At 40.4% G+C, this 27,690-nt stretch overlaps 1 protein-coding gene across 2 annotated transcripts in view; it reads left to right on the top strand.

The window, feature by feature from the left end:
• The window catches only part of xpo6 (exportin 6), a 48,414-nt gene that overhangs the window by 12,710 nt on the left and 8,014 nt on the right, over window positions 1-27,690 (top strand). The window contains exons 7-22 of one of the 2 annotated variants that reach the window (XM_084438041.1): window positions 708-1,230; window positions 4,872-4,998; window positions 5,351-5,460; window positions 5,605-5,713; window positions 5,980-6,072; window positions 7,268-7,337; window positions 7,428-7,593; window positions 9,306-9,398; window positions 9,583-9,727; window positions 12,515-12,661; window positions 15,167-15,356; window positions 15,435-15,590; window positions 24,336-24,450; window positions 26,606-26,777; window positions 27,004-27,165; window positions 27,448-27,546. In XM_084438041.1, coding sequence (XP_084294167.1) covers window positions 708-1,230; window positions 4,872-4,998; window positions 5,351-5,460; window positions 5,605-5,713; window positions 5,980-6,072; window positions 7,268-7,337; window positions 7,428-7,593; window positions 9,306-9,398; window positions 9,583-9,727; window positions 12,515-12,661; window positions 15,167-15,356; window positions 15,435-15,590; window positions 24,336-24,450; window positions 26,606-26,777; window positions 27,004-27,165; window positions 27,448-27,546 — 2,477 coding nt within the window. Of the gene's footprint in view, window positions 1-704; window positions 1,231-4,871; window positions 4,999-5,350; window positions 5,461-5,604; window positions 5,714-5,979; window positions 6,073-7,267; window positions 7,338-7,427; window positions 7,594-9,305; window positions 9,399-9,582; window positions 9,728-12,514; window positions 12,662-15,166; window positions 15,357-15,434; window positions 15,591-24,335; window positions 24,451-26,605; window positions 26,778-27,003; window positions 27,166-27,447; window positions 27,547-27,690 lie in introns of both variants that reach the window. The other variant, XM_084438040.1, reaches the window with a different exon arrangement.

Raw genomic sequence — 27,690 nt, 5'->3', positions numbered from 1 at the left:
AAAAGACAAATGAACACACACTATTACATATCCAACATGGGTAGACCTATTGCACAATACGTCCGCAAGCTGTTTTTTGGTCTTTTTTTTGGACTATTCCGCAATTATTATTTTTTACAAACTACCAGACAAATTTTCAGGAAACTCAGTGGAGGAGTGTTGAATGGGCCAACTTAGAACCCATTAAATGTTAGCATAGATCCGAATCGTGAGGTGGGTCCATGAGCAGTTTTTTATTTATTTTTTAGCAGAATTACGCAAACACTACTAGACCAATTTTCATGAAACTCTGTGGAGTGGAGTAGCGTGTACCAACTTGGAACCCATTACATTTTGGAGCGGATCCAAATCATGGGGCAGGTCCACGATCTGCCCAAACATGGCCGGTCATTCACCTCAATTCATTTTTTGGACTTGGAAGCCCTATCTTGACATGGGAAGGCCACAGAGACAAGGGGTTTGGACTGGCATAAAGCTCTCTGCCTAACGAATGCAGCACTACCAAATGTCCTTCACACACACACAGAGCCACGAAATACTTTCATGGGTGGAGGTCTGTGCTCTTTGAGCATAATTTCTGTTGTTCATAGGGAGTCTTTGTGAAATAGACAGATCTCAATAGACTACCCTGTTTATATACTGTATATGTAAAGGATAAATGAGGTGTCCATTTTAACCTGTCTCCTCCTGTCTCCATCTTTTAGCAGAGTTGCTGGGTAGTCTACTTCAGGGAAGTCAGTACTCCAAGCTGCTGTGCCAGCCCATGCCAGTGCTGGACCAGGAGAGTCAGCAGCTGTGTTGTCTAGCTCTGGAGTGTCTGGCCCACCTTTTCAGCTGGATTCCACTGTCCACCAGCATCACTCCTGCCCTGTTGGCATCCATCTTTCACTTTGCACGTTTTGGTTGTGACCTGCGATCTAAGGCCAAGACGTCCCCCTCCATCTACTCCTCCTCTTCCTCCTCCAACGGACAGCTGGACTCTGCCTCTCTGGCACCCACAGCCAACGGAAGTGGACGGCCGTCACAGCAGACTGGCGATGTGGAGCGGGCACGGCTTGGGGTACTGGCCATGACGTGTGTCAACGAACTGGTGTCAAAGAATTGTGTGCCACTGGACTTTGAGGAGTACCTCCTCCGCATGTTTCAGCAGACCTTTTTCCTGCTACAGAGGCTGACCCGCGAGAACAATGCTCTAACCATCAAGAGCAGACTGCAGGAGCTGGATGAGAGGTATGCTGGAATACGTGCGCCTCCTATAGTCTTTGGATGTTTTTACACTTTGACTTGTACTACAAGTAATAAGTAGTGCTAGTTCAGTAGCAGTGACAATGCTTTACAAATCATGTAAAATGTGTGTTTCAGTATTGCATCTTGATGTATGGGTTGTATCATCATAGATTACCTATAGGTAATGCTTTATCTCCCTATGAGTATTGATGAATTGAATGCCCATACCAAAAAGTAGAATGTGTACCTTTGTCATAGGTGGTGTTGCTCTTGACCTGAATCTACAGGGAATCCCCATTCAAGCTGGTCAGCTTAAACTGCACACACACTTGATATTAGTCAATAAAAAGCTTCTCCAATTTCTGGTCTAAATTGAAGAACCACACTGTCGCAAAATGTAAAGGTGCTACGTAACATTCATATCTATATTTGTATACTAACCAGGTTAAATCTGCACGGGGAAGTGAATACGTATCAAAGTATTACCTTGCTAGGGTTGCACAATTAATCATCATTGCTTTTGGCCTCTGTGATATACTAATTGCGAAAGGCTGCGTTTAATGCTGGTCTAAACTTTGAGTCACCCGCTGCATTAAAAATCATGAATTTCTGCTTGTCCCCCACCCTATGAAATTGAAAGGGGGGGGGGTATTATTTTGACCCCTGTATGTTAGTGCATTATGTTCTTTCATTAGTGTACACTAGTGTGTATGTTCTTCCGTCTGTCACACGTACCATAGTCTGGGGTAGAATCTGGGGGCACTCGCCACAATTAATTTTTCCCATTGCCAAGTACATTTTGCTTTGTACATAAACTATGCTTGATGTCTCAGTTGATGTACTTTCTACTACTATATAAATCCACAGAGTTTAGAGCTTGAGGTTTTTAATTAGTAGCTCTTTTGGTGCTTGTTTAAAAAAATCATAGTGCACATAGCTATTACCAGTTGCCTGGATTTGCTTGTTGTTTGCACCACTAGATAGACATTTGTACAGTCAATATTTTTCATTCAGTCCTAAGAGATCAGTGGTATTCAATAGTCTGATCCATCTCTCCACTCTGGCCTTTGGTGTTGGACTTTGGACCAGTTTCTTTTTTTGTCTCCAATCTAGGCTTGTCACGGTTGTCTGTGTTACCAGTGTTACTCGGTTTTCGGGCATACACCATGTATTCACCACGGCATTACTTTAACACTGCCCACTTCTGTTTTCCGCCCCCACCATTGTTTTACCTAAAACCTGATCGGAAGCATACTTTGTGGTGATTTTTTTGTCAGAACATCAACGGAGACCAGTGACCACTCAGTGAGTTTCCTGTCTTTGAAAATGAGAGTTGATGGTGTTTTTGAGGGATTTTGTCTATGCACCTATGGATCCATTGAGTGTGTTAGTGACAACGGGCTATGTCTCGAGAGTGCACCGTTTGACCAAACTTTGACGGCCGTTGTATATGATCGTAAATAGCCTTTTAATATGGCTTATAATGCTAAATTCCGAACCAGTCTGAAGCTGAACCGGTTTATTTGCCAAGAATGGACGCCACTAACTTAATCATCCTGGTTTACATGTGCAGTTAATTGCACCATTGTGGGTGCAATTATCAGAATCACCATTGATTACTTGAGTTGGCGATACCATTTCAATGGAATTTTCAGTCACTAGGGAAATTGGTCCACACAAATTTCCAGTTTTTAATATGATCATTCCATGAAATGGTATGTCAAGTTCATGGAATTTTCATAGTCAGGAAACAGGAAATGTGTGGTCTATAAAAAGGCATGTGAAATTAATGTTTGTAGTAGCTGAATCTAACCATAGAAAAAAACCCTCTGATATCTTGGTTACAACAAGACTGAGCTAGCAAGGCAATTTTATGTTCATATGCGTAGTATTTATTCAGTTTGGGATTGGGAATCCCACAACATTACAAAGCATTAGCTCCAGCCTGAACTAACGTTAATGGCCGGGTTTCCCGAACGAGTTAAGAAGCACTTAACTCCAAAGTACTTCTTAACTCCCATGCAAAGGGTTGCTTAAGAAGGGTTCCTTAAGGAGGTTCTTTATCGGGAAACCCGGCCAATGTTAGTAATGCTTTGTAACGTCATGAATATTTTATTTTTTTCCATGGACAGATTTCACTCCTACAAACACAAATTTCACAGATTTTTATAGCTAGCCCAGAAATCAATTCCGATTCTGAGGTAAACAAACATGCAGACGCTACTCAGGAATGCAAGCACGTCACGTTGGTATAGTAACGACACACCATTACATCACCCCGGACAGTATTTGGCTACCGGACACATTTTGGCATGACAACACCACAGTTAATTACACTTTACAATAGCAATCAGGCAAAATAATCACACACCTTAATTTGTCATAATCTTGCAGCCCTAATTGCTGCACATGAGTTGGAGTTTTTCTGGCCAGAACTGCAGAATCCGTGCTGAGTACATATCACCCTCTTCCATTTTGTCAATTAGGAAATGACACTCACTTCAACAACCCTGCAGATTTTACCTGGTTAAGTGGGGCGGGGGGATTTAGGTGGTACAGCAGCAGCAGACTGATTACTGAAGTACTGAATACAAAAGCAGCTTTCCGAGATTGGAAGAGGAGGGGGGTCTCAGACACTGTTTCAGAATCTAATGACTTGGCACAAGTGAGGGTATGAGAGTTGTCCAGGATGATCTTCATTTTGTCCCTCATCCTCATAGAGGGTCTCCATCCAGTCCAGTTTGTTGTTCAAGTGCACTCCCAGGAACTTGAATGAATCCACCATTACAATTTCCTCCCCCTGGGTGGTAATAATGGTTGGGGGCATCCTGCTCTGTTGGAAGCTCTGTCCACCACCAGCTCCTTGGTCTTGCCGATGTTGAACTGGAGGTGGTTATCCTCAGACCATCTATTGAAGCTCCCAACAACCACCTCTTCATCCCATGATAGAGTCGTCATCCCAGAACGTCTGGAGGTGGCACGCTCCATAGTTGAGGCTGAAGGCAGAGGTGAAGAGGGTGAAAAAATGTATAGGAGATAAAGGCACATTCTAGCAGTCTGTGATGCTGGTACGATGGAAGAGGTAGGACAATAGCAAAGAAAGTTTAAAATGCAGAAGCTGCTTTAACAGGCTGCCGTCCACCACAGTACCTGGTTGATGAAGAATATTAAGAATGTTACATGCAGCACCTTTACATTTTGCCACTCTCATTCTTCAGTTCAGACCAATCTCATCGGAAATTGGACAACCTTTATTTATTTATTTATTTATTTTACTATTTCAAGTGTGTCTGCAGTTTATAATGAAGGATGTGTAATGTAGACCTGTTATGTGCATAGAAGTAGGCCTACAGTGTGGACAGCACAGAGGAGTGGTAATGCAATAAGCAAAGATGGCTGTTTCCCAACAAGAACAAGAGGGTGATTGACTTTAACATTCAGTTCTGATGGATGTGATTGTTGGGCTAAACCTCAATTTTTATGATGTTCCAACAAGGTCACAAACTTTGTCAGACAGACAGTATTCAACATTATCACCGATGTCCTGTACCCACTCTTGGGTGTGTATGGATACTTGACTGCACTGATTTCAATGTTGTCTACAACCTCTGTTGGAGGTCTCATCTCTCCCTCTCTGCTTGCAGTTATTTGGAAAAGTTCACAGACTTTCTGCGCCTGTTTGTCAGCGTTCATCTCAGGCGGATTGAGTCCAATGCTCATTTCCCTGTTGTAGAGTTTCTAGCCCTGCTCTTCAAATACACCTTCAACCAGGTAGCAACTTCCATAAGCCATTACAAATTTCACATTAAGGCCCAGTTTGAATACTTTATACTGTAAATGCAACCTTTCTTCCTCCCCTTCTTTGAGAACTCACTCATCTGTGATGACTTATTTTAATGAGGGCATGAATGAAGGATGTATTTTGAAAAATAAAATGCATTTTTTTGGTATTCAAATTGTATAATACAACATTCAGTGTGGTCTCTCTAACAAATACTCATGTGTATCACACACTTTCCCTGAGATGGCCAAAAGATTTTGATCTCAGATTTCAGTTTATGAATTTGTCCATCTTGACAAGTAGCTAATTCTACTGTTTCCTACTGTTTCCTATGTTTTCCAGCCGACCCATGAAGGTTACTTCGCCTGCCTAGATATTTGGAGTATCTTCTTGGATTATTTAACCAATAAAATCAAAAGTAGACTGGCCGACCGAGAGAGTGTTTTAAACAGGTAAATCTAAATGCCCTAGGACTTTGTGTATTCAGTATTTTGTTAATGTTTCTATTGCTGTATGTAAGTTCGTTTAATATTTGAGTAAAATCTAATTTAATTTCCTAGCAATTTCATAAACTGTCTGCTGGTGTGCTTGGACAGATATAAAGATGCTTTGGTGCTGCTACTAAGGGAAGTTCTGAATCGAATCCAGTTCCGATACAACCAGGCCCAGTTGGAGGAACTGGACGATGAGACTCTGGATGATGACGTAAGAGGACTTGGCGCCTCATATTGAAGGCACACCTCATACGCAATACTGCTGAAAAAAGCTTTTAATCTACAGCACACATGCATCACATATTTTGAATGCTATAGTTGATGTGAGATCTGAAGACATAAACTTAACAATTACACTCGAGCATGTGCAAACGCACGCACACACTCTTAAGGCACATGACACCTCTTTAGCCTCAATGTATAAAAATTTGATAAGCATTTATAAAGCAGTGTGTGATAGCATTTATATCACCATAGGAACAGACAGAATGGCAGCGGTACCTGCGTCAGAGTCTGGAGGTGGTTGCCAAGGTGATGGAGCTGCTCCCCTCCCATGCTTTCTCCACCTTGGTAAGTGGTGTTCATGTTCTTTTAACTCAGATTTTTGTCATCTCTGTTTGTCCATTGTGGAAGAATGTCCAGAATGATTGTTTATTGTCTAATAGTATTCCTTTTAGCCTGCTAATGAAAGGTTGCGTGTTCCCATCACAACCTACTACCATTCTTGCACTGCTCAAGGCAATACCACACAGTCTTATCAGCACTCACATCTCCCACTTCACCCAGATCTTCCTATCAAGTTGAGTTGGAGCTTCAGTTACCTCAGAATCAGTTTTTATTGATGATAATGGTTAACCAACTAACTGTTAGAGGTCTCGGAGTCTGTCTAGGAGGTCTTGTCTGTCTAGGAGGTTGTATCAACAAGCATGAAGCTGAGCTTTGAGACTTCTGAAAAGAGGCCATGTAGGAAGTGGCAAAGACTTTCCATTTGCTGCAGTTTGGCTCTTCCCTTCTCATCTGTGTTTTTGGACATAGCAGCCAGGTGTTCCATGTGATGCATGCACAGCTGTGTATTTTCCCTGCCCAGTTTCATGATTATATGGGGACCCTTTCATATAGTTAGGTCCATAAATCTTTGGACAGTTACTTTTGATCCTTTTAAAAAGGGGGGACGACATATACAATTTGTTGTAATTCCAACACTGTTCACCTGATTTGGATGGAAATACCCTCAAATTAAAGCTGAAAGTCTGCACTTAAAGCACATATTAAATGTTTCATTTCAAATCCATCGTGGTGGTGTACAGAGCCAAAATGATGAAAATTGTGTCAATGTCCACATATATTGGACCTAACTGTATAATCCACCATTGTCACCATCTGGTCATTCCAACATTCCTGTTGTTAAGGTCCTAATAAATTGACTTTGCACGCAGTCCGACAAGGACATGGTAGAGCAGACAGACAGGTACACAAAGATTAGGCGCTAAAGCAATCACCACATGGGATAACGTTACAGTAGAGAGATGAGTATAAGCCCATAGGAATTTGGGGTTGCTGATTAGGTGGAAAGATACTGATAATGATACAAAGATAAAGATTAAGAAAGATAATACAAAGAAACGTACAATACCTTCCTCTATACTTTTGATGCTATTCAACTGCCCAAGCTGATGATTTTGAAGTTAGCAAGCTCGCTAGCTACATCTGCAATTCTATTTTTCCCATCCTATAGAAGAACTAACCTGTCTCTCTTCTCACCTAGTTTCCTGTCCTTCAAGAAAACCTGGATGTGTACCTGGGTTTACAGCAGTTCATCAGCACCACAGGGACAAGTTAGTTTTTCTGACAAGAACATTGTTAATCATTTGGAGGATTTAAAGCTATCCAGCTTCCAAGATAATGACTGTGTAATTTGTCTCCAGCTGCCGGTCGGAGGTTGAACATCACAGCAGAGAATGATTGTCGCAGGCTTCACTGTTCACTCAGGGACCTCAGCTCCCTACTCCAAGCTGTGGGTCGGTTGGCAGAGTATTTTATCGGGGATGTCTTTGCCGCACGCTTCAATGATGCCCTAGCTGTAGTGGAGAGGTGAGTCAATTTTCTGCTCCCTTCTTTTTAACAATCTCATGAAGAGAGAAGACAGACCAGAAAAGTCAAGAGAAGGTTAGCAATATCAGATATTTTACTATACTGCCTTCACCTATCCAATGATTGTAATTGTACAGCCTAATCTCAAATCCATGTACATGTCATGTCCCATATAGACTACAGACTGGGGCTCAGATCGGTTTACTTTTGTCTTGTATGTAAAAAGCTTGACTTGGACTTTAAATAACACTGGGTATCCAGTGTCTGAGATAAGTTGAACATGAGGCAGCTGTAGCTCAGGAGGTAGGTTGGGTCGTCCAGTGATCATAGGGTTGACGGTTCAAGTCCCAGCTCTTCCTGTCCACATTTGAAGATGTCCTTGGGCAAGACACTGAACCCCAAATTGCTCCCAATGAGCATACTAGCAACTTGCATGGCAGCTGCTGCCATTGGTATGTGTGTGTGAATGAGAGGACATTGTAAAGCAATTTGGATAATTGGTTTGGATAATGTAAGTGCAGTCTATTTACCTTTACCATTTACCATGAGTCAAACATTATATCCTCCCTTTGTATGTAAAATGCTGTTCTAATTTTGTTATAATGTAAAATGTTTAATTTCTAATGTGAAATTACAACCTCATTTACAACTTGATGTTAATTGATTGAGATCATTTTCGACTGCTTCTGTAACCGAGTGAAACACAGTCCTTGTAAGTCCCGAGTCGGTAGCGAGTTGTTGGTTAAACTCACTCCCCCAGTATAAATACCGTCGTCCACCTGTACCGATGAAGAGATAGCTTTTCAACGGAATAGCTGGTTAAAATGGTGTTTGCAATGCAGGAGACCCGGGTTCAAATCCACCACAGAGCAAGCGGAAACGTGTGGGTTACACTTCCATGCCCGATCCCCCTCGTTTTGGCATTCACATCTTGCTAATGCACATGCAATGCAATAGTACAGACTATCATCCACTACCAAACCCTCTTAAACACTCCAAAGTGCACCTTAAGCAAATAAAATGAGGACAGTCTGTCAGGGGTTAATTTGAGTGTTAAGATATCAATTTTGAAGTCAAATTACTGTTGAATCCTTTACTTTGTGGGGATCTGTTGTCTTTGTGGAAGTTGGTCGGCAGAGAATGTACTTCATGCTACCTACCTAATGTAGTGCCAATATTTACATTCCTAATGTAGGTAAAGTGAAGAAACCCTCTGCCACCTTACTTACACAGAAAAAATAGGTCTCCACAAAGTAAAAGATTTAATGATAGTTTGACTTAAAAAATAAAAAAAACACTCATAGATGGTCCTGATATTTTATTTGCTTTGGTTACACTGTGCAGTGTTTAAGTGGGTTTGGTATTGGATGCTATTCTAACCATACCAAACAAGGGGCAGCATGGAAGCTGAAAATGATCTCAATCACAATAATCAAGTCATAAATGAGGCCCTTCGTCCAAAATTAATATGTATTAATTAATATTAAATATATTCCTAAATTGAATCATTGACTGTCAATGCAAACTCTAAATTGTATCGGAATTCACTTCAACACATCGTTCAAGTAATAGGTGTTTGTGCTCCAAGTAAAAAGTTATTACCGACTTCCTTTCGCTACAGCAACCAATAAATATGTAATTCTGGAAGGGAATACATGTTTTTTATTTCAGTTACCAATGGCATTCTTAAGTGTTTCTCTTCGTTGATTTAGGTTGGTCGAGGTCACATGCTATGGTTCTCAGATGAGCCTTTATGACCTGGAGACTGCTGTGCCTTCTGTGCTTAAGCCAGACCTGATTGATGTGTGAGTATCAGCCATTCACCATCAGGGTAATTGATTTTCAAAGACTTCATAGAGTGTAGTTTGTTATGGTTATAGATGTTGAAAAAAGCTATTAAGCTATAAAGGCTTTTGGGATACCTACCCAAGTAGTTGGAATGACCAGTACAGTGTATTTATGTAACCCTAATGCTTGTGTGTGTTCCAGCCATGCCCAGTCCTTGGCAGCATTACAGGCTTATTCTCATTGGCTCGCTCTGTTCTACAATGAGGTCCAAAGACAAAACCAGAGCAGATTCATCAACCTCATCACCTCTGTGGTGAATGCCAGCAGCCCTCTCATCACTGCCAAGGTAAGCCTCCCTAGTACTCACTCACTAGTTCAGATACCTGTTGAAACAATCAGTAATCCCCCCAGAAACCGAGATACGGATATGGGAACCAGGCGCCATACAGAATGAATGGGGAAATGTACTGAATCCCAAGTCCCAACTGAATGGTGGTCAATGGGCGGCTATTCTCTGTGCATATAACGACACTAATCGACTCCAATAGCATGAAGCCATGCTATTTCATGAATATCGGAACGGCTCTGCTGGCTTCGGCACTCGGTGCATACTGCACCGCTTCTCATGTGCTATTGCTTTGGCACTCGGTGCATACTGCACCGCTTCTCATGTGCTATTGCTTTTATACAACGGTTACATCATCGGAAAAGATTTAAGCAATAAAACACAAGAGGGAGTGCTTTACTGTGGTTTATTGGCACGGCTGTGGTGCGGCCGCAGGCACGACGCGAAGCGGAGTGCCGTAGTAAAGCACAACCTTGAGTGTCTTATTACTCTTATACAACAGCACAGCACTGTCATTAAATATCTTAAAAAAAAAAAAAAAGAGTTGTGTTCAATTTCGGTAATTGTGTTGCTTTCGGCCCTCCGCAATCCAAAATAGTTCCCAATTGTTTACCGTTGCTATAGGCAACTTACAGCTGGACTAGTCCACAACGTAAACAGAGCAAGCAAGCTTAGCACTATCAATTTTTTGAAGTAGGATATGTGACAGTTGGTGTATCGAACGTGAATCGCTGATTTGAATACACTATCACGCAAGTTTAATAGTCTACATACATACATCACATCATGATACAATGTATCAAAGCGTAGTGATGCGTTTACCGGTGATTTGCCCATTGGTATATTGTGGTTATAGCACGGCTTGGAATGCGGCTTAGCCAATCACAATGCGCGGTTGGAACTAGCTGTTGTATAATAAAGGATAAATACTGACTATTTCAGTATCTTTTATATTAATTTTAGTGAACTCTGTCAAGAAAAGCAATTGCTAAAACTATCACCTTGCTATGGAATTTCAAATGGTAGCAAATATTCCCTGGAGGAACAGCAATGTCATCCAGTGGTTAACCCCCTCAGGTCTGTGCTGAATTTTTTTCAGCTTTGTGATTTTGGTGTTTTACCACAGCTACGCGTCGGGCCTAAAAACGCCCCGTAGCTGTGGTAAAGTCCTGTGTAACCCACTGTTCGTGGTCAATTGCTTAAATGTATATACCCCCAGCATCAAACATGTTCTAAATCAATGTGCAATTCAAAGATACAACCTAGCAACCCAAACAAGAGCCATAGCAACCCAAACTATAGTAATGCCATATCTGATATTGCTAGTTAGCCATGAACGAAGTGTAGGATTCTGCATATTTTCTGTGCAACATATCAACTGTCCAGTTGTCAAATTTAATTGCCAACTAACTGTTTATGATAGCTAGACACCTTGCTGTCCCCAAATCAATAACTTTTTGCTGTCACTGTCAGTCGTAATACATTCATTGGGAGTTGAATTGCGGGACTTGATATGACAGGGTTCGTTTGGTGTAGGTGAGTGATCACTGTCAGTTATAGCTCACTGCGAGTTAAAATGTGAGGAGGGGACGTGCATGATGGAATGCAAATCCAGTATTTGCCTCTTCACATACCAGCGGAAAAGAATAATCATCCAAAACAATAACACTAGTACTGTGTGCATAATCACACAATTCATGGTGTTTGATCCAAGTGCACTCCAATGGACAGGCTGTCTATAGGCAACCCTGCCAACGAACTCCAAAAAAGTCAACAGCTGTTATTTTGAAGCTGACCACATATTGGGAATCTACATGGTTATTGGGAATCTACTGTACATGGTTACTTTCTTACCTGAAAAAATATAGCAACAACAACAATTACTAATAATAAAATTAGACTGCTTGCTCAGTAGTTTGTTGCTTCCTCTAACAGGATTTGTTTGGTCTAGGCTAGTGACAACGTCATAACATTAGATTGGGTGGAGGGACTAAAAAAGTTACTGGTATATAAATTGCATAACTAACCATGAATTATCAACTTTTCAAAGATAATATGAGCAATGGATAGTTTTTTTCTTTTCAGAATTATGGTTTCTGTTGAAAGGCCATTTGTATAAGTGGGATAATGAACGAGGAGCCGGGCGTTGGACATATCCTCAATTCACTACCTTCATGTCGGTCATTTAAACCACAATGCCCGTCCCCTCGTTAAGTATCCCTTACGTATGACATTTCTAGTGATTGTTATGGAGTTCTGCATGTTGATGTATACAGCACATCTTACCACACATGCAAGAAATACTGTATACCAGTCCTGTGTAACAGTGCAGGTTGGTTCCGACGCTTTCCTTACTTGAGCCATCACTCTGCTACTCTTTCTCCTCAATTCAAAATAATGTGAATATTTCCACAAAGAGGTGGTTAGACTGGCTAACACACATCTGCCATCATTCTTTGATTTTCGGCTTTACAAAAGGAACAATGTTGCAGCAGGAGACATCATCATAGCAATATAATCCTGAAGGAAACGGACGCTTGGAAAAGGCACTAAAATATTACAATATTTAAAGTCATTTTTTATATTACTCCAATACTTTTGTACACATTATCCCAAATACTGCCAATCTCTTTGTTGAGTTGATTTAATTTATTGGACAACAAAAACACCAACACAGCATGGCAGTACACACTTAAATGCAACTGTAAATAAAATGGTTTAACAATACCAGATAAGGACAGCTTTAGCTACCCTCCTGACCCTCTTTTAACTCCCGTTCTCTTACAGGTACCCGAAAAGTTACTGCTGTCGGCATGCCATCTCATGGTTTCCATGGCCACCACAGTGCGGCCTCAATTCTTGGTTACTTTGCCAGCTGTCCAGAATATTTTCAACCTCATCACCGAGAACCAGGCACACAGACTCCCCCAAGAGGTCAGATTCTGCCATTGCATTACATTCATTTTGTGCTTCATATTATCTTTTTAGCCTTAAGACTTTTTACACTTAAAGGTGCTCAGTTTGATTTCTCTTTTCTTTTTTCGGCCACTAGATGGGGCAGTGGTGCAGCGTATCATATATAAACAAGTGGGCGTTTTTCACATACAGAATATGTACACATATACATGAATATCATCCAGAAATGCATGATAGCTAACATTTTAGGGGGACTAGGGCTGGCTAATGTTGCTTATGAACCTGAATTTAGCTACTTACGCGTTGAGGAGAAGAAAGGCGAGCTCCGTGTCGCTTTTGATGCCCAAAGTAGCTCCAACCTCTCTCCAGATAGTAAAAGCCAGCCCAATATTGATTTGTGTACGTGATCTTCTTTTAGCTGAAGACCGTGGTGTCTTTGCTCCCGGACTATAACTTCTCTCAGCCATGTTCAGCTAACGTTAGCAATATAGGCCTATTCCCAACGGCCATGTCTCAAACGTCCATCAAGATGACGCTGCCCCTCTCTTACATACGGTGCTGTTCAGCAGGGGGGCTCAGCGCTGGGCCGGCTTCGCTCATAATAAAAATAAATTCTGCATTTGCTCCACAGGCACTACACCGTTGGCTATATTTTCTGTACAGATAGTTATGACTCCCCTGGACCTATTTATTGCATATATATATATATATATATATATATATATTATTTTATTTTTTTTCTTTTACAAAAAGTGCAGTAAATTGAACAGAGCACCTTTAAACTTACACTTGTTCAGGATTTATTTTGTATTTTACATTATTTATGCAGGGTGTCCCATTGAGACACCTGCTTTCAAACTGCTTACATGATTCAAGATTCCTTCATTTGTCACATGTAATGTACAGTGAAGTGTTGCTGCCGGCTCCAAGATTATGCTTGATACAGATGAATTATGCTTGATACAGATATACTTAGAAAAACACAACAAAATAGAGTTGCAAAGAGGCAATCATTAATTAAATATTAAAAATAGGGATGTAACAGTATGACAATTTCATATCACCATTATAATGAGCAAAATTATCACAGTTATCAGTATTATCATGGTATTGTTAAAATATGCTGCAATTAATATATTTAACAACTATTTGTATAGCACCTTTCATACAAATAAATTCAGCTGAAAGTGAAAATGTTCAAAAAGTACTTATACACTGATTATTAATCATTATTATTCTCACTCAATCACTCACTGAATCACTCTCTCTTTCATACACACATTCTTCCTCCAATTTGACAGTATGCCTCTTTTTTCAATACAAAAATGAAAGTGCAACTAAATGCTATGCGCACGACTATTTTACAGCACTAGAACATGTAGTGTTTTACATGAGTAGGTTACACTGAAAGCTTCAGTTTACATGTGTCCATGCGCGTCATTTGCGTGAATAGCTTGGTCTTGTTCACGAATAGCTTGTTGAGTCTTTCAGAATGGCAGACATTCTTAAAATGATTAGTGGTTGGTGTGAGCCAGTCAAGATTAAGATCACCTACAATTACCAGCTCAGAGACTAGAGAAGGCCTTAAAAGAGCAGGCATCATCCGTGTCTGCTGCAGTATCATTAACACCAAGGACAGTTTGTCCTATATTTGGTGATCTATAGCTTTTATTGATAGGCAGAGAATCTCACATTTATGACTAGATTCCGCTGGTTTTCACTTAAAACCATGGGCAAAAGTTATTTGATTTTAAGTGTTTTGCAGAGTAAATGGAAAGCAAACATATATTTGTCTCGCTTTTTTTTTTTTTTTTTTTGCTGATCCAAAAAATGATGCTATCGTTTAGTCAACAATTGTGATGCGATATGAACCTTGAGTTTTGTGATCCGTTGCACCCCTAGTTCTTCCAGCCAATTGCGCAATGCCATGTCACATCATGTAGTTCTTTTGGGGTTTATACATTTCACAAACAATGACAATTGTCAGCAGAATTTTCAGCTGACAGTGCTGATGGTGTCATCAAGATGTATCCCAACATTATTTATAGCCTTTATTTAACTAGGAAAAAACAACATTGAGACAGTCTCTTTTACAAGGGTGACCTGGCCAAGAAGGCAGCAGTCAATCAATAAACGTGTTGGCAGATTTGACTATAAACCAAACATAATATAATTCTGAATGCCTGCATCAGGCAACCTTGAGGTAACTCAAAGTTCTAAAGGGAATGATTTGAGCGTTGTAGTGTAATATAGTTAGGCTAATGTATGTAAAAAAAAAATATATATATATATATATATATCTTTGTCATACTTGACATCAATACATGAACATTTTACACTTCTTTCCAAAAGCTGCAATGATTTATATCCCTAAGTGGTAAATTGTTGAATTAAGAATGTACAAGTTTGTGCCACCCCAAATAGGTACAGAGAATTTTCTCTGGAATGATGCATGAATGTTGAACATAGATGAGTTGAGATAATATTCTAATGTGTGTGGGTGTGTCTGTGTACCCTACAAAGGCTCACATGTTGGTGTGTAGGTTCCTGTCGAACATGTTGCTGCTTCCTTGGCCTAACCTTCCGGAGAGCGAGCAGCAGTGGCACACACGCTCAAGTAACCATGCAAGCCTGCTGGCAGCCATCACACGTCACTACCGCACACTGAGGGGTACTGCCAATCTGTCACCACGACGTGTTGGCCTGGATGATGGTAAGTGTCTTTCTTTCTTAGTGTCTTTCTTTTTGTCTTTCTTCTCTAAATTGCTCTATTTCTGTACCTCTTTCACAGTGAAAGCAGTATTAAACCAGACACTGCCTGTGTTGAGAGACATTGTTGACAGCATCTCAGGGGAATCTACCAAATCCCGGCAGATTTGCTACCAGAGTCTCCAGGAGTCGGTCCAAGTTTCCCTGGTCCTGTTCCCCATCTTCATCCAGCAGCCAGGTCAGCACAGCCACAACCATGCTTTGCTACAAGTCTACTGTATATTTACTAAGAAGCTTAACAGATGCCTTCGTTTAAGTTCCTGTTCTTTTGAAGTTGTGAAGACTTTGCTGCGTGTCAGAAGTTTGTACTATGGATGGGCATTTGTAATTCAATTTCTATCCGATATACTCAAACATTATTTTTGAGGCTTGGAAACTCACCTAGGAATGCATCATATATATGATGCACACCAGTAAAAGGAAATCATACAAGATTGTCAGGTAGGCACTTATTCCCTGATAGCCTTGTTATAAAGACATAATTAGTCTTGATAACCTTATTATAAAGATACGCAGCCATGATACCATTATGAACAGATAATCAGCCTTGATAACCTTATTATAGAGATTAGACTTGCACCAGTATAGAGGCTTTCTAACACTAAAGCGTATAGGGACTGTCTAAAGGCCAAAATACTGTACATCAACTCAACATCAACCTGAGTCCAAATGAGGAAGGCCAAAATACCCAAAACCAAGTAGCCAAAGGCAAGGACCTCACAATACGATACATATCCGATACATGGGTCACGATACCATACCTATCAAGATACATTGTGATATAATATAATACATACTGCGATACTCTACATAATTTGGTGAAAATGTTCAAATATAGCTGAAAATACTCCATTCCCCGCTCCCTGGAGGTGATCCTGAGGGTGGAGGGAATGTAAGGACAGTTTAAATCCAGGTAAAACATGAATAATGTATATGACTGAATTCTATACTTAATTTTCTATGTCTATCTATTCCCTGTCTTGTTCTGTATACAGTGCATCCGCAAAGTATTCATATCCCTTCACTTTTTCCACATTTTGTTATGTTACAGCCTTATTCCATAATGGATTAAATTCATTTTTTCCTCAAAATGCTACACACAATGTCCCATAATGACAAAGTGAAAAAGCCTTTTTGAATTTTTTTGCAAATTTATTAAAAATAAAACTCAAATATTACATGTGCATATTATGTATTCACATCCTTTACTTTGTTGAAGCACCTTTGGCAGCAATTACAGCCTCAGGTCCACTTGAGTATGATGCTACAAGTTTGGCACACCTATCTTTGGGCAGTTTTTCAAATTCTTCTTTGCAGATCTTCTCAAGGCAAGGCAAGGCAAGTTTATTTATATAGCACATTTCAGCCACAGGGCAATTCAAGGTGCTTTACATGAGACATTAAAAGCAATTAAAACAAAAAGCAAGACATTATAGACATTTAAAACAAAAGGCAGGACAAATTAAAAGCATTAAAACAGTTTCTACAATCAGGTACTTCAAAGAAGGGAAAGAATCCAAAAATATGCTCAGATCAGAAGAGTCAACATGAAGTAAAAATAGTCATTCTCAGGATAGAATAGAATAAGAGGACATTTGTTTAGAAAAGAAAGAAAAGCAAATCGTCCCTTTTTTAGTAACGGTAAGACATTAACAGCCCACTGCAAATACTGTGACTCCAGCTGTGACTGTTCACTAACGCACACATGTGACTGATCACTAACGCACACACGTGACGGACTCATTCATTGCTAGTTTCCCCGGTTGCCCTCTAGTCTCTCAACTTCAAGTAAACTGACTGACTGAGTGCACGTCTAACCAGGAAGTCTAACCAGGAAGTCTAACCAGGAAGTCTAACCAGGATGTCTAACCAGGAAGTCTAACCAGGAAGTCTAACCAGGATGTCTAACCAGGAAGTCTAACCAGGAAGTCTAACCAGGAAGTCTAACCAGGAAGTCTAACCAGGAAGCCTAACCAGGAAGTCTAACCAGGACGTCTAACCAGGACGTCTAACCAGGACGTCTAACCAGGACGTCCAACCAGGAAGTCTAACCAGGAAGTCTAACCAGGACGTCTAACCAGGACGTCTAACCAGGACGTCTAACCAGGACGTCTAACCAGGACGTCTAACCAGGACGTCCAACCAGGACGTCTAACCAGGACGTCTAACCAGGACGTCTAACCAGGAAGTCTAACAAAAAGCAAGTCATTATAGACATTTAAACAAAAAGCAGGACAAATAGAATACAGGAATAAAAGTTACAGTGCAGTATACTGATAAACATAGCTCCTCTTAGAAAGCAGTGGAAAAAAGAAAAGTCTTCAGGCTTGTTTTAAAAGAACCAAGAGTTGCAGCAGACCTGCAGTTTTCTGGAAGTTTGTTCCAGATATGTGGAGCATAAAAACTGAATGCTGCTTCTCCATGTTTTGTTTTAACTCTGGGGACAGAAAGCAGACCTGTGCCAGATGACCTGAGGGGTCTGGATGGTTCATAGCATATGAGCAGATCAGAAATATATTTTGGCCCTAGACCATTCAGTGCTTTATAAACCAACAGCAGTATTTTAAAGTCAATTCTTTGACAGACAGGAAGCCAGTGTAAAGACCTTAGTACTGGTGTGATATGCTCCACTTTCTTAGTCTTAGTGAGGACTCGAGCAGCAGCGTTCTGAATCAGCTGCAGCTGTCTGATCGATTTTTTAGAGAGACCTGTATACATGCCGTTACAGTAGTCGAGTCTACTGAAGATAAACGCATGGACAAGTTTTTCCAAATCCTTCTGGGACATAAATCCTTTGATCCTTGATATATTCTTCAGGTGATAGTAGGCTGACTTTGTAATTGATTTAATGTGGCTGTTGAAATTCAGGTCTGAGTCCATGACTACACCAAGATTTCTGGCTTCGTTTGTGGTTTTTAGCATTACTGATTGAAGTTGAGCACTGACTTTTAATCGTTCTTCTTTGGCTCCAAAGACAATTACTTCAGTTTTATTTTTGTTTAGTTGGAGAAAGTTCTGGCACATCCAATCATTGATTTGTTGAATGCATTTACTCAGCGCTTGTATGGGATTATAGTCTCCTGGTGATATAGTGATATAAATTTGTGTGTCATCTGCATAGCTATGGTAACATATTTTGTTGTTTTCCATAATTTGAGTTAGTGGGAGCATGTAAATGTTGAACAGAAGAGGCCCCAGGATGGAGCCTTGGGGAACTCCACAGGTCATTTTTGTCAGCTCAGATTTGTAATTGCCTATAGACACAAAATAATCCCTGTCCTTTAAGTAGGATTCAAACCAATCTAACACTGTACCAGAAATTCCCAACCAATTTTCCAGTCGGCCTAGTAGTATGTTGTGGTCTACCGTGTCGAACGCAGCGCTGAGATCCAGTAATACTAAGACTGAGATTTTGCCATTATCTGTGTTTAAATGGATGTCATTAAATACCTTAATTAGAGCAGTCTCGGTGCTGTGATGTGGTCGAAATCCTGACTGGAAGACATCAAAGCCATTACTTAGTGCCAGGAAGTTATTCAGTTGTTGGAAAACAACCTTTTCAATTATTTTGCTTAGAAATGGGAGGTTTGATATGGGCCTATAATTGTTCATTTGTGAGCTGTCTAGATTATTCTTTTTTAAGAGTGGCTTGATGACTGCAGTTTTCAGGGTATGTGGGAACACACCTGAAAGAAGAGATGTGTTTACAATTTGTAGTAAATCAGAGGCCATGCAGTTGGATACAGTTTTGAAGAAGTCTGTAGGTAGAACATCAAGGCAACAGGTGGAGGATTTCAGATGTTGTATAGTGTCCCCCAGGGTTTTATGGTTGATCGGATTAAATTGTGTCATGGTACAATTATTGATTTTAAGTGGACACTGTGACGACACATGTCCTGTACCTGGAATGGAGGCACTAACTGCTTGTCTAATTTTCTGAATTTTGTCAGTGAAGAATGAGGCAAATTCATTGCAGGCCCTGGTGGATAGAAGTTCAGAGGCTACTGACACAGGAGGGTTTGTCAGCCTATCAACAGTGGCAAACAAAGCACGCGCATTGTTATGGTTTTTGGTGATGATGTCAGAAAAGAAGGTCTGTCGTGCATTTCTCAGCTCCATATTATAAATGCGAAGTCTGTCTTTATAGCTCTCAAGCTCCATTAGGTTGGATGGGGAGTGTCGATGCATAGACATTTTCAGATCTATCCAGAGATGTTCAATTGGGTTCAAGTCTGGGCTCTGGCTGGGTCACTCAAGGACAATCACAGACTTGTCCCGAAGCCACTCCTTTGTTTGTGTGTTTAGGGTCGTAGTCCTGTTGGAAAGTGAACCTTCGCCCTAGTCTGAGGTCCAGAGCACTCTGGAGCAGGTTTTCCTCAGGGATCTCTCTGTACATTGATGTATTTCTTTCCCTCGATCCTGACTATTCTCACAGTTCCTGCTGCTGAAAAACATCCCCACAGCGTGATGCTGCCACCACCACAATGCTTCACTTTAGGGATGGTATTGGCCAGGTGATGAGCGGTACCTTGTTTCCTCCAGACATACCGCTTGGCATTCAGGCCAAAGAGTTCAATCTTGGTTTCATCAGACCAGATAATTTTGTTTCTCATGGTCAGAGTCCTTTAGGTCCAAACTCCAAGCAGGCTGTTGTGCCTTTTACTGAGGAGTGGCTTCCGTCTGGCCACTACCGTAAAGGCCTGATTGATGGAGTGCTGCAGAGATGGTTGTCCTTCTGGAAGGTTCTCCCATCTCCACAGAGGAACGCTGGAGCTCTGTCAGAGTGACCATTGGGTTCTCGGTCACCTCCCTGACCAAGGTCCTTCTCTCCCGATTGCTCAGTTAGGCCGGGTGGCCAGCTCTAGGAAGAGTCCTGGTGGTTTCAAACTTACTCCATTTACGAATGATGGAGACCACTATGCTCGTTGGGACCTTCAATGCTGCAGAAATTTTTATTGTACCATTCCCCAGATCTGTGCCTCGATCCTGTCTCGGAGGTCAATTCCTTTGACTTCATGACTTCATCAACTGTGGGACCTTATATAGTTAAGCAATTGACCACTCGAGGCAGGGTTACACAGGATTTTACAATAGCTACGTGGCGTTGTTAGGCCCGACTCGATAGCAGAGGGCCTAAAACCCCCGTAGCTGTTGTAAAATCCTGTGTAACCCACTGCCTCGAGTGGTCAATTGCTTTTCTTTAACGGTTACTACATATATATTCACAAAAAACACACACAGTAGTAACATTCAATCACTCGGTGGAGGGGTGTAGCATGGGCCAAATAAGAACATGAACACTGGACTTTAATTTCTGTATATAGTTTTGTAACTTATGTCTTCTGTTATTGTCTATAATGGCTGATTGAAAAAAGTACACAAGTATGTTCAGTTGTGTTCATACATGATCACCTCTCATAAACACCACCAAAAAGCTTACTCTTCAATGGTGCAAGTGTGCTATATTTATACGGAGGAGTGAGTTTACAATTTTAACTCGATTACACCAACAAAATGCATTAATGGGCAGAACACTGTGCTCTCTGAGAACCCTTTCTAGTCATTTTAGTATTTACATAATCTTCTGCAATAGGCTATAGTTATGAATTAAATAGTTGCCAGGCAACAGGCATAATTTGGGTGGTTAACGTTTATTTGAAAATTTCCAGCTATGGTGCAGTTATCAGTTCTCCAGAGCACTCCGTTTTGCTGGTAGGGGTGTTGAAGTGTCGGAGTCAGACTGATGAGCGCGTTTTTGTTATAGGATACCTACAGTAGGTAAACAATAAAAAGGAGAGGTTGCTGCGAGTGGTTGCTATGCAAAGCATAGTACCGCTTGATCTTATCAATAGCCTTCTCAATGAGATTGACAGCGCATTAATACTAATTATGTGGTCGCAGCCGTGGGTTACAGAGTATTTTACAACGGCTGCTAGCCAATCAGAATCAAGTATCCAAACTCTCTGTTGTAGAATACTCAATACTCAATTTTGAGTGTCATAGCAAAGGAGGTATTTTTAATACATTTGCAAAAATTTCTAAAAGTAGATAGACGTTTTTCATCATTATGGGGTATTGTGTATAGAATTTAGCGGGAAAAAATGATTTAAATCCATTTTGGAATAAGGCTGTAACAGAACAAAATGGAAAAAATGAAGTGATATGAATACTTTCTGGATGCACTGTATTTTCCTTGTGCTTTTCTTTTTTTACTGTATCGATTTTGTACCGCGGAAAATCAATACAGTATCGCAGAAAAAACTATCGCAATGTATCTATTTTATTGCACAGCCCTACTCATTTGTACTATTCCTTCCAGGCGTGAGCGAGAATAAACAACATTCCAGCCCACAAGGTGACTTAAGTGAGCATCGGTTGTCGTTTAGACCGAAATTGTAACACTGGTGGTTTTGTTTGCACCATTAAAGGACAATGCTCGTTTTTGACAACCTGGACCTTATTTACGACATATTATAAGACGTTTGACTCAATGAGATCACTTTGGTGTAGTTCGGAGGCATGTAGAAGAAATTTAAAATCCAGCGCGAGCCAGTATATGTAATGGCGGTGGACGGGGCACCGAGAATGCAGTTTCTAAAAATCTATTTTCGGCCGCTAAACGGTTGTTTTCATCAATCTGATTTTATGAATCGACAGTTGTGATTCCCCAAAGCGAGGCCTTGTTGTGGTTTTCAAATACGTGGTCTTTAGCCTCTGTAATATGATCTTTAAACGCCTTTCCCCACTTGCTCCAGCACGCATGCGCACAGCACGCAGAGCGGCTATTTTCTCCGTCTCCTCACCCTCCTTTCAAGGAGCTCTTCGTCCGTATACTCTGGCTCAAAACGATATGGACATCCGTCATATTCTAATTCATTTTCTAGATCCTCTAAATCTGACAAATATTCAGCCATATTGCACACAATATTCTAGGCACCAACAATCCGATCATAGCGTAGAGAATGTGAGCCCAAGGGCCCAAAAGCTGTGCTCAGGTGCAGGACAGAGAGCTTTTTTGGCATCAGCGTTGATTCTGATGTCATTTACAACCTTGTCCAGTGCTGTCTGAGGGCGAAAACCAGACTGAAAAGTATCAAGGATACTATTTGCATCTACAAAGTAATAACTGTTTGAATACAATTTTTTTCTAGAATTTTACCTAAGAATGGAAGGATGGAGATCGGTCTAAAATTACTGAGGATTGACGAGTCTGAGTTATTTTTCTTCAGAAGGGGGTTTACCAGGGCAGTTTAAAGAGCTGATGGAAAAAAGCCTGTACTTGGGGAGAAGTTTATGATGGCTAAAGTGTCCTCAGACAGAGTTAAAAAATAGTCTTAAAAAACTTGGTCGGAATAGGATCAAGAGGGCATGTAAATGAATTAAGTTGTGACACCACTTACCGGTGCAAAAAAGCTCATACCACTGCTCCGTGGAGGAGGGTCAGCAAGGAGAACATTTGGTTTGGCCTGGTTCATCCTAATGTCAGTTATCTTGTCTCTAAAATATGCTGCAAATTCCTCATACTTGGAAGTAGAGAGCATGTTTACAGGGGTGTAGGGGGTGGGATGCATCAGGCTGAAAAGCCCCCTAGAATTAGCCCCCTAGGATTATTGTTGATTTCTGGAGATTTCTGGAGATTAATTTTGAGAAGTGATCTCTCCTAGCATTCTTTAATGCCTTATTAAAGTAGTTCTTAGTTCTTTGAGAAGGTCATGGTGAACATTCAGCTTTGTCTTCCTCTATGTGCGCTCAGCTCTTCGGCATGTTCTCTTGAGTCAGATTTCATTCCGGTCAATTTTCATACAATGATTTATGATCAAATATTGTTTTTGGGGGGAGGGTGTCTGTTTTATCCTTCATAATTCAGAGTATAGAGCTTTTTTAATCTTATAAAAGTAGGGTGACGGCATCATAATGTATTGGCGTAGGTAGAATTTCATCAGCAACGTTCATCACTTTTCTCATGTTAGGAGGCTTGGTGTCCTTGTATATTTTATAATTGGAATATACTATATCAATGTTTTTGTGAGGAAGAAATTTCTAGTCATGAATAGCACTGAAACAAGGAATCGACAACCCGTTTTGATGCTGTGGTCACGGTGCTTCAGATGGTGGGGACTAGAGAATGAGAAACTGCAAACATTTAATGTTTTTCTCTAAAACATAGTTCAGTGCAATACAATTGGTATTGATAGAAATCTGCTCTTTCTTTTGTATGAAACTCGAAATCTGTTTTGGGGTTAATGCAACTGATAATGATAGACCAAGTCACATTCTAACTTTCAAAAAAGCCACCTATGACAATTTATTAAATGGAAATAATCTTTGACTCAAACAAGTACCAAGCATTTATTCACATAAGTGCCCATCCCTAGTCTGTACTAATTTCAGCATTAAAGGGGCACTTCAAGATTTGAACATTTCAATTTTTTGCACTTTTAGAGTAGTGGATGGAGATGCAAATGTTTGAGAATCCGTGCTAGCCCCGGTTAGCATTAGCTGTGATGCTATTGCATAGCATATAATTTAGACTAGCATAGCATACAAAATGCTTCAAAAGTCCTAAAAAACATTACAATTGTTTGATACACTACAGACATGACTTCTATAGAAAATCTGGACATTGTAGCAGTTATTGGAATCTAAAACACTGCCAGTCTTTTAAACGACACCAATAGTACTACAGGTAGCTCATGTTCAGTGCTTAAAATGCCATTTCCTGGTTAGACATCAACTGTTGTCAACTGTAAATTTATTGAAAAAATTGGTTCAAAATCTTGGAGCGCTTTAAGGAAAAACATTTACATAGTTATGTCATTATTCTATTATGTCATTCTGTCATTGAATTAATCTTACATTTTTTGCCACATTTAATTATTAGACTTGTAAGTTGATGTTAAGTGTGATCCTCTCTTTTGCATAGATGTAACAGATGAGATGCTGAGTTTCTTCCTGACGCTGTTTCAAGGACTGCGTGTGCAGATGGGTGTTCCTTTCACAGGTCAAATAATCCATACTTTCCTGAGCATGTTCACAAGGTAGGATATTCACACACACACACACCCTTTGGAAGATGCTTGGAGTACTAATGAATCTGGAAACAATCCTAATTCTGACACTTGATATTATGTTTTTGGGTGCTTCATTGAAATGGTTCTGTAATATTATTTTCCCACACTAATGCTCTCCCTGTGATTTGATTAATCATTTTTAGGCCTACAGCAGAATCATAGCTTGCCATCTAACATGTAGCATTGTTCAAATGGAAGTTACAAACTTTACCAAATATTTTTTGGCACTGTGTGGTTGGGCAGCATGTCTAGCACAAGCTATCCAACAGGCATATATAATTTAGAAATATTATTTGGTGACTATATTATAGATATAGCGGTCTCTGCAAATGACATGTAAATTTGATTATTACTGTACAACACTTTTTGGGGTTACATAAACTGCTACATCAAATTGATACCCCAAAAGTAAAATTATTATTTTTCATGCAGTGGATTAATTGAAAACTGAAAAATATATATATTGAAAATATATATATATACAGTAGGACCCCACTCATCCGAACTTCAGAGATCTGAACCTCCCGGTCTACCGGACAGGCTTAAAAAACTTTTCTTTTTTTTTAGCCTGCTATCTGGTTACTGGTGGGATTTTCAATACAGTACTGTACCCTACTGTGAATAAAAACAGAACTGTATGTAGACCTACATGGTGCCTGTAGGTTGTAGCCTACTGTCACGTTTCATTTCTTCTAATGTCGAGCATAAAACGCAAACGAGTCTGCTGCACGAGAGCTGCATTCCTTGGTAGCCAGAAAGCGCGTCAGCAACCTGAAGCAGAGGAGCATCGAGTCATTTTTCATTCCCAGTTAATGGACTTCAGGAACACAGACGTGTTGTGGGCATGTAGATTAGCCTACTAGACCTACTGTATTTGTTAAATAATAGCCTACAGCCTAGGCCACGTTAGCCTACATCGGTTGTTTTAGAGACTTTCTTTTAGGCTACAATAGCCTAAGACACGACAACTTGTCTGTCATTTCATTTATTTATTTATTGATTATCATTTGCTCTAATTGTTCTATTGTTGGGTAGTTTTTAGGCTATACCATTTTGTTCTGCGAATACAGTAGCCTATCGATGCAGCGTATGCCTCATTTGAGAATAAAGTAGCCTACTGTAGGCTATTTGATCAAAGCAAGCACTCAAGTGGAAATTCGGTTATTTTATTCTAGGCTACTGTAGGTCTATTATAGGCTAGGCTGTATGAGTTTAGTTGGCTATTTGGTTGCAATTTTGATGCATTTTCACAAGTAATTAAGGGTATTTATCGGTCTATTATGAGTCTATATGAAACAAGTATACCACTTATTGAATTTGGTGCATTTTAACATAAGTTTCAGTCATCCGGACATTTCAGAGATACGAACGACCTTCGGTCCCGTTGGGTTCGGATAAGTGGGGTCCTACTGTATAGCTGCAAGCAGCAATGAAAGGGTCGAAGAAAGGACTTTTAGGCCTTAAAAGCCCTATATTGTAGGTCGTATAGGACTTATAAGCCTTGTTGGACTTACAGGCACCTATGGATACCAAGTTTGGTGACAATCTGAGTGTAGATAAGATTTAGTTTTAAGATTTGTATGCCCTTTCAAAATGCACTTGCCATGACAGAGTTGCGTCCCACCTTCCATTATATCCCCACAGAAGCCGGGATACGGTATCGAAACTGCAGCCGTAGTGGAGAATGAATGGGGAAATGTACTGTACCAACTGAATGCTTGTGCAACAGTAAATTACTGTAAACCTCTCAAAGGCAGATAGCAAGCCGGACAAATATTAGGCCGGACTTATTATAGCTTATTATAGAAATTATTATAGCGGACTTTTAGATCGCTGATGTTGTTAGCATAAGTCAGTGGAGTGTACCAGCAAAAATTGGTGGTAGTGGACATTTAGCTAGAACTTGCGGGAGTAGGCTAACGTTACAATGTGACCTCCAACATGTTAGCCATGAAGGTACAGTAAGAGATGGGGGTGTATCGCAAGAACTTTTGTCTTAAATTATGGCGGAGGCCTATAAAGTAAAAAAAAAAAATGCTCATAGCGATCTCAAAGTAAAAAAAAAAAAAAAAAGCGACTTAGAACCTGGGCTTTTGTGTGTGCATGTTTTTGTGTGTTTCAGAGAGCAACTGGCAGCCAGCATCTTGCAGGAAGGAAGCGCAGGTTGCAGGGTAGTGGAGAAGTTTCTGAAGATTCTCCAGGTGGTGGTGCAAGAGCCTGGCCAGGCCTTCAAACCCTTCCTACCCAATATCCTCTCTCTTTGCATGGAGCAGGTCTACCCCATTGTGGCAGAGGTAGAGGGAACACAAGCCCCAATATCCTGAATACCCTTCATATCATCCAATTGTTTCTGTGCTGTTTGTTAATGGTGCTACAATGCAATGCAATGTAATTCAGACTGGAAAACCTTCCTATAAGTTTCACATAAGTGAAATAATGTCTCGTCAATGCTCACAATTCTCACCTGAAATACTCATGCACATGTGCACACACTTACTGCCATCTTTGCTCATTCTCCAGCGATCCTCCCCAGATGTGAAGGCAGAGATGTTTGACCTGCTTTATCAGATTCTTCACCACAACTGGAGGTACTTCTTCAAAACCTCAGTCCTCGCCAGTGTTCAGAAAGGAGTTCCAGAGGACACCATGGAAAACGAAACCCAGTTCATCGCTGCCATGCAGGTGTGCTTATCTTTGTGCTTATGTTGTGCGTTTGAGAGTGTGCATTTTCAAACATAATTATATTCTATATAAGTGAATCAATTTATAGCAGTTTAATTGCACTGGCAACTTGTGCTTAAATACAGCACAGCATGCAGTATGTATGCAGGTAAAGAAAATAGACTTGGTGTACTACATACAGGTAGCAGATCAGATAAGGGTACAATGATTTTATATGCATGTTGTGTGACCTATCCTTGAACATGCATTGAGTTTCCTGATATAGTGCACATATGTCCTCAGGCTTTTGGACAGTCATTCCTGCAGCCTGACATCCACATTTTCAAGCAGAACCTATCCTACCTGGAGTCTCTCAACAACAAGCACAAACTGTACCACAGAGTGAGTCAAGTGCTTATGTTTCCATTTGAATTCCAGCAGTGTATGTGTTCCTCTGTAAATTACGTACTTGTTTACATTACTATTTACATAAAAGCCGATTATGGAAACGAGGGCAAGGCTTCGCCTCCAAATGACTATAGTGCC

The sequence above is a fragment of the Borostomias antarcticus genome (genome assembly GCF_949987555.1).
Source record: "Borostomias antarcticus genome assembly, chromosome: 5".
Taxonomy (NCBI): domain Eukaryota; kingdom Metazoa; phylum Chordata; class Actinopteri; order Stomiiformes; family Stomiidae; genus Borostomias; species Borostomias antarcticus.
This window is presented reverse-complemented; position numbering and strand designations above follow the sequence as displayed.